The sequence below is a fragment of the Corylus avellana genome, chromosome ca8, assembly GCF_901000735.1.
Source record: "Corylus avellana chromosome ca8, CavTom2PMs-1.0".
NCBI classification, from domain to species: Eukaryota; Viridiplantae; Streptophyta; class Magnoliopsida; order Fagales; family Betulaceae; genus Corylus; species Corylus avellana.
Window position 1 is genome coordinate 3,163,518 of NC_081548.1, and position 10,429 is coordinate 3,173,946.

A 10,429-nucleotide genomic window follows, 5' to 3' on the forward strand; every position below is an offset into this window, starting at 1 on the left:
AAAGAGAAGAAGTCAGCCAAACTCGCCAATGAAATACAAGAAACTGAGAAAGAACAAGGAAAAAAAAAAGGAAGGGGGGGAGCGAGCAGGTGAAGATAGATCAACGTTGGTCAACCAAAACCGCGTGAAACAATGTCAATGAAATACAACAGTAGAAATGGTCAATGAATAAAACAACAAAGAAAAAACAAGGAAAAGAGGGGAGCAGGTGAAGGCGAATTTACTTTTTAAATTTTTTAAAATAATAAATATAAATGTCACTTAAAATATATAACTGAATGTAAAGACTAGAATCACTAAAAAAAAAACAAAACAGAAGAAACAAAGAGAGCAAGGTGAAGAGGTGTCACCATTGGTGAACAAATTTATTTATGATTTTTATCGTCAGGGAAGTGAATCGCCAAGTCTTATTGGCACCCTTAGCCTGTTGCAGGTGTCATTGATTTTCTTGGCGGAGGGAAGTGAATCAGGCAACCATGGTCATTTGCATTAGATTAAGATGACAATATTATCTAATAAATATTTTTGACAATCTGGGTGGAACGCCTAAATTGTTCGTCAGGGGGAACAATATGGGGTGCAGATATTAGATCAATGATCTCGTGGTGGTACATCGTAAACAGGTTCAGCTGATCACCCTCACTGGGTTGCTGTGCAGTAATTGACAGCATCTCATCGCTGGCCATTGTAATGTCTATTAGAAACTCTTGATTATAGGTTTTGTGGAAGAACAGAAAAGCTATCTTATGTATGTTGTACGGCGACTTTAATCTATATAGCCGCCTCAATCATGGTTTAAAGAAAAGGAAGGCAAGGTGAACGCGCGTCAACGTTCTTTTCTTTTCTTTTCTTTTCTTTTCTTTTTTTGGTTTTTGCGCGTCATCGTTCATAAGTCTTAACTCTAGGAAATGCGCAGATCAAATCAAACCATTCCTACACGTCTTCCATTGTGAGACGTCTTCACCTGCTCCCCTGTTTTTTTTCATTGTTTTTTCTTCTTTCTTGTATTAATTTTTTTTTGTAAGAAGCACCCGAAAGGGGGAGAGAGACGGAGGGCCTGCTATCCATTGTGAGCTACACTTCATTTACAGAACTTCTAAGCTAAAGGTGAAAGCCTTCTCTCCTTTATACCAAATATAATGCAATATTAAAAGGTCCAATAATCTCTCTCTCGCGCTGTTTTATAGACTTCTTCTCTATTGTTTATGCTTGCAGTGATTTAACTTAAACGTCGCCGCTTTTCATTCTAGTTGTTGTTTTAGGTGAATGACCTGAAATTTAGTAAAATTTTATGTAGATTCGGCTCTTCTTCTTTTTTTTTTCTTCTTTTAATTATTCCTAGCTATATATTGACAGCCTTACATTTTGTTTTACAATTAGGGTTTTATTTATTTATTTTAAGATTTAAACATGTTACATTCACAATAAGGTGATTGCACATCACCGGAGGGTGCTGAGCTGAAATATGTCCCCAAAAGCTCCCATATTTTATCATTTTGATTGGTTACTGTGATTGAGTTGTGTCTGGAAATGGGATTGCACGATGGAATTTGTAAAACTGGGATTGAATTGGATGAAGTAAAACTCCACTTTGGGTAGGAGTTGCATCGCACACAACTTGTTTGATAAAAGACCCCCCTGACTTCTCCTACACTAACACTCTACCCTGCTAACCAAAACATAATTACGTTGAGTAATGGTAGAAGTCACTCATGTTTTTCTCTAGTGTCACTCTAAGAATGATGTGGCCTCTAAAATCACAATTGGGCTTGTGATTGATCATTATTGAATTTTGATCTAATGGTAATTTTAAAAGTCACCTTATTCATAAAGTGATATAAGAGGGATACAAGAGCGACTTCTAGAATTACGTAACTACATTACCATACAAGTGGCTTATACTCAACTACTAAAACTAGTTGCAACATCCCAATAACCTTCTTCTTCTCTTGCTCTTATTTTTGAGACTTTGGATTGGGTTGGACTCTCTCACATTTTTTTTAAAGTTTATGGTAGCCTCTCAATGAATTCTAGGTCTCCCAAAATTTTAACATATTTCATATAAACGAGGATATAATTTGTTCAATTTGACCCCCTCCATTATAAGTTTCTGAATTTTTTTTCTTAACGTTTTTTAATTAGCATAATGTACTTGGTGTCTCTCAATAGGGAAAGCCCTCACCATCGTTGATAATTGAAGCAGCTATGAACTCAACCTGTTACCGGGGAAAGGATGAGATAGTGTGGCACATATGATTTGTTGAGTTAACTGATATGTCAGTTTGTAAAATTACTTTTCCAACTTTTTTATTTTATTTTATTTTTTTTATAAGTAATTGGCCCTAAGGGGAGTGGGCATGAGAGATTTGAACTGATAACTTCTGCAACATGAGGCAAGATCCCTAGCTAGCCGATTGAGATACCTCTTAGAATTTTTTATTTATTTAACATTTTTATTTTTCATGCAAAGGCTTTCACAAAATCAACTTACCAAAAAGCTTTTTTTAATATGTGATAGTCAATCAACCAGTAAATTTTGTGTCCTAATTACATTTGAGTTGGGATAGTGTGATACGCGTGAGCTCATGATATAATATCATTAGGAGTAAATGTTTTAGAATTCAATGTCGAAAGGATCTATGATAAAAATAACCTCCCTATAATATCATATCTATAACATTCCAATCTTATATTGGGAAGATAAATAGCTCACATAAATTTGTTAAATTAGAAAGGCACTCATGGGGTTCTAAGTTATAGTTTCTTACCAAGTGAAACTAGGTTCTATAAATGATTATATGAAGCTTCAAATTGACTAGTGTTTTTAGAGTGATGGTGTAAATGTGGCTAGCTTTCTCTGGATTATTACAAATAGTATGAGAGCAACCGAATAATGCCATGTGGTACTAACCACTGCATGACATGGCTCTGATAAGAACATTAAGGATTTAAGGTGAGAGATTATAATAACCGAGTCTCACATTGAGAAGATGAATAACCCACATAAAGTGGGTGGATTATAAAGACACTCATGGTTCTAAGTCATTCATTGGTTCTTACTAGATAAAACTAGGATTTGTAAGTGATTATAAGAAGCTTTAAATTAACTAGTCATTTTGGAGTAATAGTGTAGATATGGCTAGCGATTTTTCTAGGTTGTCACAATATCAACAACGAATTTCTTGCTATTAGAGCTATTGTCATTGTGGCAGTCTTTGAAACCTAAGAGTTTCTTGGAAAAGTGGTCTTAATCGGTATGTGTTGCCTATTAAATATTGTAATTTGTATCTCATAAGTTGTATAGTATTGTAACTTGTGTGCTTGATTATCTTGGCAGTTGCATTTGTGTTGAGAAGTGTCTAAAGAAGGGTTGAATGTGGTAGTAATAAGAATGGGAGTTGTTGGAATATTGGCAATATAATGTGGGAAACGATCGAGTCTAAAATTAAACTATTTTGTATTGTTTTCTCCTTGTAATTAGTAAGAATAGAATAGTGGTTGAGCATGGCTCCGTATTTTGCTCTTGATATGTCTATGAAATTATATTTCTCTTTTTCCACAGCATCACTTGAATCATGGGAAATGGGAAACTACCCATCCAATATTTTTATTACTAGTGACTCTTGTCTTTGTCATTAGGAAATTTAAGGAAGGCAACTTGATAGATGGGAGAACCAGTAAGTGCGGAAATTCAACAAATAGCAAATGCTTCAATAAAAGATGAATATCAACGTGCAAATTTAGTAAATGACATCACAAAAGAGGTAGAAAGCTTGAAGCCTCTCTCATCACCTGAATGTTGTATCTATAAGGTTCCAGATCCCCTTCGCAAGTTAAATGAAGAAGCCTACACTCCTCAGGTTATTTCAATAGGGCCTTTTCACCATGGCAATCAAAAATTGCAAATCATGGAAAAGTACAAAGTACGATATCTCAAGGAATTCATGGAACGGGTCAAGATAAACTTGGAGAATTTAGTATGCACTATAGAGGATTCTGAAGAAAGTGTCCGTCAATGTTATGCAGAGGTTATTCCACTTAGCAGGTATGATTTTTTGAAAATGATCTTGATGGATGCAAGCTTCATTGTTGAGCTTTTCGTCAGAAATTGGCGGGGAGGATCAGCATGGACACGTGATGACAGGAAAGTATTAAAGCCATGGTTGGCTGCTAGGATGGTGCTGGACTTTATGTTACTTGAAAATCAACTTCCTTTTTTTATTATTGAGAAATTATTTGAGCTTGCATCTGCATCTCGCCGAGACTTACCTTCCTTCACTGAGCTTACCTTTCGCTACTTTGAATTTTACAACATTCAAAATTTTTCTCCCAATCTTGAGCCGAAAATAATGCACTTTGTTGATTTGCTTAGAAAATTTTACCTACCTCATCCCCAAAGTCTACCAAGAAGAAAATCTCAAATAGTTGAGCATATGTACGGTGCAACCCAATTGAGTGAGGTAGGATTGAAGTTCGAGGTGAATCGCTCAAGCAAATGCTTACTTGACCTACACTATGAGAAGGGAGTGTTGAAAATCCCTCGCTTTACGTTGGACAATTGCACAGAGCTTTATGCTCGAAACCTAATGGCTTTCGAGCAATGTCACTATCCAAATGACTCATATGTTACTGATTATTTTCTCATGTTACATTTTCTTATCCAGAGTGAAAAAGATGTGGGGTTACTTGGTCGAAAGGGGATCATGGTTAATGGCCTAGGTAACAATGATGCAACTTTCATCAACAGTCTAGGAACAAGTATTGTATATTCAACCATGAGCTCCAATTATTATGATATTTGTAACAAGTTGAAAGAATTCTACGAGGACCCTTCACATGGTTGGTTGGCTTCCTTGAGACGGGATTATCTTCGCACTCCTTGGTTGGTCGCTTCTACCACAGCTGCTGTTACCTTGTTGATTCTCACTTTCGTACAAGCTGTTTGCTCTATCCTCCAAGTAAAGTGTAAGACTTAAACTCATGTCTTCTCTTTAGAAACTTAAGATGCGTGTCTCAAACTCCTCTGGAAATAGACCTGTTCTGTTTGTTAAGAATATTACTTGTTATTTACTTCTTTAGGTATTATTAGTCTACTAAGTTTACCTTTTCTTATTCTACTAGGTTTACCTTTCCTTATTATATTAGGTTTATATTTCCTTAATCTATTAGGTTACCTGCCTCTCTATAAATAGAGGCCTCTGTATTCATTATTATTAGAAGAGTCAATACAATGTAGTCCATTGTGTGCTTTCGCTCTCTCTCTCTCTTCTCTCTCTTTCTTTCTTCCGCTTCTAATATATTATCCAATATATTTAACATGGTATCCGAGCCACCTTTCTGTGGCCTCCAATAAACGTCTTTGACGTTTTCCAGCGCCGCCAGTGTTATCCGGCTCATCCATCCCTCTATCCCTCACGGTTCTCCATCTTCTCCTCGAAGTTTTCAGCGGATCACTATACCGCTTGAAAGCCCGAAAGCCAACTGTCACAGAGCTGCCTTATGCAGTCCCATTGGAGCACTCACGCGCCGCCCAAAGGTTCGACAATTCCTCCACCGACCGCCACGGTGGTCCGATTGCTTCTCTCAGGCCACTGATTGATAGATCTGCTCCCCGTGACTCTAGAACTGCAACCAAAATCTAGATCTAGTGTTCCACGCGCTCTCACCGCCACTTATATATTTGCGCGTGAGATCCACGTGCCGCCTTCAATCGCGCGTGTCCACACGCGCCAGAAGCTCCAACGATCACCTTAGCCCTAAGTGCAACGTCAGCCCCCGAGTGCCACGTCATCCCTGAGTGCCACGTCAGCCCTTTGTGCCACATCAGCTTACCTGCCACGTCATCAGCCACTGCAATGTCAATACATCAGCCACGTCAGCGTCTATTCCACGTCAACACCTTGACAGGGTTGACTTTTCTATCGTTGACCATTGACCTTTGACTTTGACCACTGAAAAGTTGACCAGGTGTTTTCTACTCAATTTTTCGTCCTAATTTCAAATTTGTGGTCTATTTTTGCTTTTGGCATCTCTATATGGCAGAAAACAAGATTCTTATCCAAATTCAGGCGTTTGTTTTATGTGGTTCAACTTGGTTCATGCTTGTTCAATTCGGTTCCATAGCCTTTTCTTTGGCGCAGTTCAATCTGGTTCATTCTTCTTGCGGTAGGCACTCTCAGGTCAGACCACCTTTCCTCAGGTCCATGGGTTTTCGGGCCAAAGAAGCCCCTTTCAACCGGCCCACTTATGCCTTGTCAAATGCCGCCATCACCGGTCACTGCAGCTTCTCCTAGGCCATTGATCCATTACTAGTGAGAATTTTTTTTTTATCAGACCTTTTAACGGTCCAAGGGTTTCAGGCATGATTAGCCTCTTCAACCGGCCATTTTTCTCCTTACTTAGCTCAGCCGACCAAGCAAGACGGTCTGCTAGTTAGATGGGTCAGACTTTAGTTCAGCCGACAAGGCGAGACGGTCCAAGGGTTTCAGGCATGATTAGCCTCTTCAACCGGCCCTGCTTATCTCAGCTGACCAGGCGAGACGATCTACTAGTTAGATGGGTCAGACTTTCGTTCAGCCGACAAGGCGAGACGGTCCAAGGGTTACGGGCCAAACAAGTTCCTTTTAACCGAACCTACTTTTCTCAGCCGACCAGGCGAGCTACTTCATTACTAGTATATGGTTTTCAAGTCAAAATTACAACCATGTGAACCAAGCTCCAGCTTAAATGCATTGCTCAAATTCAGGCATAATCTACTGGTCTCTAACAACTTTTATGGCATTACTTCAACAATTGTTTCGGCACAAGCAGCTTTTTCGACGAATTCCTTTTTCTTTCCCTTTTCGTTTATTCAAACTCAAGTTTACACATTGAGTTTGAGGGGGGATGTTAAGAATATTACTTGTTATTTACTTCTTTAGGTATTATTAGTCTACTAGGTTTACCTTTTCTTATTCTACTAGGTTTACCTTTCTTTATTATATTAGGTTTATATTTCCTTAATCTATTAGGTTACCTGCCTCTCTATAAATAGAGGCCTCTGTATTCATTATTATTAGAAGAGTCAATACAATGTAGTCCATTGTGTGCTTTCGCTCTCTCTCTCTCTTCTCTCTCTTTCTTCCGCTTCTAATATATTATCCAATATATTTAACACTGTTCTTTTGATTTTTTGTGTTTAATCTTGTTAAATGAAAGTTATGTTGTCATTGCTGGATCTAAGAATCTCATTGTTTTGGTGGGTGCCAGAGGAGGAGGAGGAAGAGGGCCTACAGCAAGTCCAGGAGTTGGGAACTAAAACAGATTCAGGAGTTGTTTAGCCGAGCGACAGATAATTGATGGAACTTGACGAAACCAGATCGAAGAAGAGTATAACTGAAGCTTGCTGGACCGCAGGTTGTAATATATATATTTTGTTTTCTTTTTGAAATATTGTTATTAACGAAACCATATCGGAGAAGTCAAAACCATTTCTTTTGAGAACCCAAAATGGGAAAGCAACAAACTTACGGAAATCTTCATATTTGCTGCCTCTGTGCTCTCTGGTCACTTGGGCGATGTTATTTTTGCTTTCGCCAAACAGCTCCCGGTGCTGGACATCACCGCGGGGAAGCCTCGGCTGTGGTGCTCGCCGTTGAAGCAGTAGCCTCCTCCTCCTCTCTGAAGATATTGTTTCATGGTTGTTATGGACCGTTAATTATTTTTAAAGATGAGGTACTGTTGTTTTTTTAGCACTTAAGTTGAATCCTCTCAACAAAGGTCAGGAAACATGGATTTGAATTAGGTGCTTACACTTTCAACGATTTAGATTTAATTTCATTAAAAAATATAATAAATAAAAAATAATAAAGTTAAATCTTAACCATTAAAAAAAGTACATCACATATATGGTAGTTGAGTCCTGCAATTTGGCAGCCGTGCGTTTCAAACATATATTAAAAAAAAAAAAAAAAATTTTAAAAAAAAAAATGTTATTTTTTTTATTATTATTAGTTAAATTTCTATGAGTTAATATTTAGTTTTTAATGCCTCAAAACTTGTTTTTGAATTCAAAACTAAAATTTAAGGGTGGTAGGTTAACCCTTTAGAGATGGCATCACTCAAAAGGGATTTCAACTTCCTAAATTTGATGCTAATGCCTCAAATTTGGTGTTAATACCTTAAATTTGGTGCTAATATTTCAAATTTAAATTCCCCTTTAATATCTCTTTTCTTTAATTTTAAATTTGGTGCTAATATTTCAAATTTAAATTCCCCTTTAATATCTCTTTTCTTAAATATTTCAAATTTAAATTCTCCTTTAATATCTCTTTTCTTTAATATTTCAAATTTAAATTCCCCTTTAATATCTCTTTTCTTTTTTTTCTTTTTTTTTTTAAAAAAAAAGGGTAAATTGTCTGACACTTGAGGCAGCCGGAAATCTCTATTCATGGTAGTTTTTAAAGTGTACCTAAGCCAAATCCATGAAAAATAACATAAAATCCTGGGATAGATCTCTTTAATTGTCTTCTAACCGTCAATTGAAAAGCGCCACATAAAAGGAATAGGATCCTCTCCAATCTATTTTGAACTAAAGAATATCCAATTAATAATTAAAGATCTTGAGGTCATAAATAGGATATATGTCCCATTAATAAAAATAAAATAAAATATTATATATTTAAAAAAAATTATAAAAATTAAGGGACAACTGGCTACTTTATTGGGGGTGACCGGACCACCCCAGTTGGGGTTGGGCCACCCCAAACCACCGGTCCCTTGGGGGTGGTCTGGCCACCCCAAGGGCCAATCGATTTTTTTTTTTTTTTTTTGCTATTTGTACGGGCCAACCACCCACGGTCTCTTGGGGTGGTTCAAATGCCCACCCCTGTTTCCACAGCCACTTAAAAGCAATGGGGTGGTCTCGGCCACCCCCCTATGGCCAAGATGGGGTGGCGTCACCCTTTATTTTTTTTGGCAAGCAGTAGTGCTAACCCTTTTGCATCAAGATCACTCAAAAGAGATTTCCTCTTAAATTTGATGCTAATGCCTCAAATTTATGTTAATACCTTAAATTTGTGCGCTAATATTTCAAATTCTAATTTCATTATCTCTTTTCAATTTTAAATTTGGTGCTATTATTTCAAATTTAAATTCCCCTTTAATATCTCTTTTTTTCTTTTTTTTTTTCTTTTTTTTTTTTTTAAAAAGGTAAATTGTCTGACAGGCAAAATTCTAAATCTCTATTCATGGTAGTTTTTAGTGTACCAAGCCAAATCCATGAAAAATAACATAAAATCCTGGGATAGATCTCTTTAATTGTCTTCTAACCGTCAATTGAAAGGTGCCACATAAAAGGAATAGGATCCTCTCCAATCTATTTTGAACTAAAGAATATCCAATTAATAATTAAAGATCTTGAGGTCATAAATAGGATATATGTCCCATTAATAAAAATAAAATAAAATATTATATATTTAAAAAAAATTATAAAAATTAAGGGACAACTGGCTACTTTATTGGGGGTGACCGGACCACCCCAGTTGGGGTTGGGCCACCCCAAACCACCGGTCCCTTGGGGGTGGTCTGGCCACCCCAAGGGCCAATCGATTTTTTTTTTTTTTTCCCTGTTGTTTGGCTTAGTAAAGGGCCGACCCTATGACTTTGGGTATCCGCCACCCTAGCTCTGGCCGAGCCACCCCAAGCTAAAATGGGGTGGTCTCGGCCACCCCCCTACAAGACAGTATATACCCTTATTTTTTTTAAGGGTGGTAGGTTAACCCCTTTAGAGATGAAGTAATCACTCAAAAGAGATTTCAACTTTAAATTGACAAGCACTTCAAATTTCACAAGCATTACCTAAATTCTAGCAGCTAATATTTCAAATTTAAATTCCCCTTTAATATCTCTTTTCTTAAATATTTCAAATTTAAATTCTCCTTTAATATCTCTTTTCTTTAATATTTCAAATTTAAATTCCCCTTTAATATCTCTTTTCTTTTTTTTCTTTTTTTTTTTAAAAAAAAAGGGTAAATTGTCTGACACTTGAGGCAGCCGGAAATCTCTATTCATGGTAGTTTTTAAAGTGTACCTAAGCCAAATCCATGAAAAATAACATAAAATCCTGGGATAGATCTCTTTAATTGTCTTCTAACCGTCAATTGAAAGGCGCCACATAAAAGGAATAGGATCATCTCCAATCTATTTTGAACTAAAGAATATCCAATTAATAATTAAAGATCTTGAGGTCATAAATAGGATATATGTCCCATTAATAAAAATAAAATAAAATATTATATATTTAAAAAAAATTATAAAAATTAAGGGACAACTGGCTACTTTATTGGGGGTGACCGGACCACCCCAGTTGGGGTTGGGCCACCCCAAACCACCGGTCCCTTGGGGGTGGTCTGGCCACCCCAAGGGCCAATCGATTTTTTTTTTTTTTTTT

At 36.9% G+C, this 10,429-nt stretch overlaps 1 protein-coding gene across 2 annotated transcripts; it reads left to right on the forward strand.

Moving 5' to 3' along the window:
* Positions 1-889: 889 nt before the first annotated feature.
* Positions 890-7,709, forward strand: LOC132189883 (UPF0481 protein At3g47200-like). Of its 2 annotated transcripts, XR_009441072.1 has the most exons (4): positions 890-1,107; positions 3,640-4,965; positions 7,249-7,395; positions 7,583-7,709. XR_009441072.1 is itself a non-coding variant. In XM_059604703.1 (2 exons), coding segments are annotated over exons 1-2 (1,302 nt in total). In that variant the 5' UTR covers positions 1,407-3,665; the 3' UTR covers positions 7,251-7,709. The 2 variants fall into 2 exon arrangements, 1 of the variants encoding a protein (XP_059460686.1); XM_059604703.1 differs by lacking the exon at positions 890-1,107 and having other exon boundaries at positions 1,407-4,965; positions 7,249-7,709.
* The last annotated feature ends 2,720 nt before the right edge of the window (positions 7,710-10,429 follow it).

Bases quoted from the DNA above. Each gene is read 5' to 3' on its own strand.
- LOC132189883 (XM_059604703.1), top strand. From the start codon at position 3,666: ATGGGAGAACCAGTAAGTGCGGAAATTCAACAAATAGCAAATGCTTCA.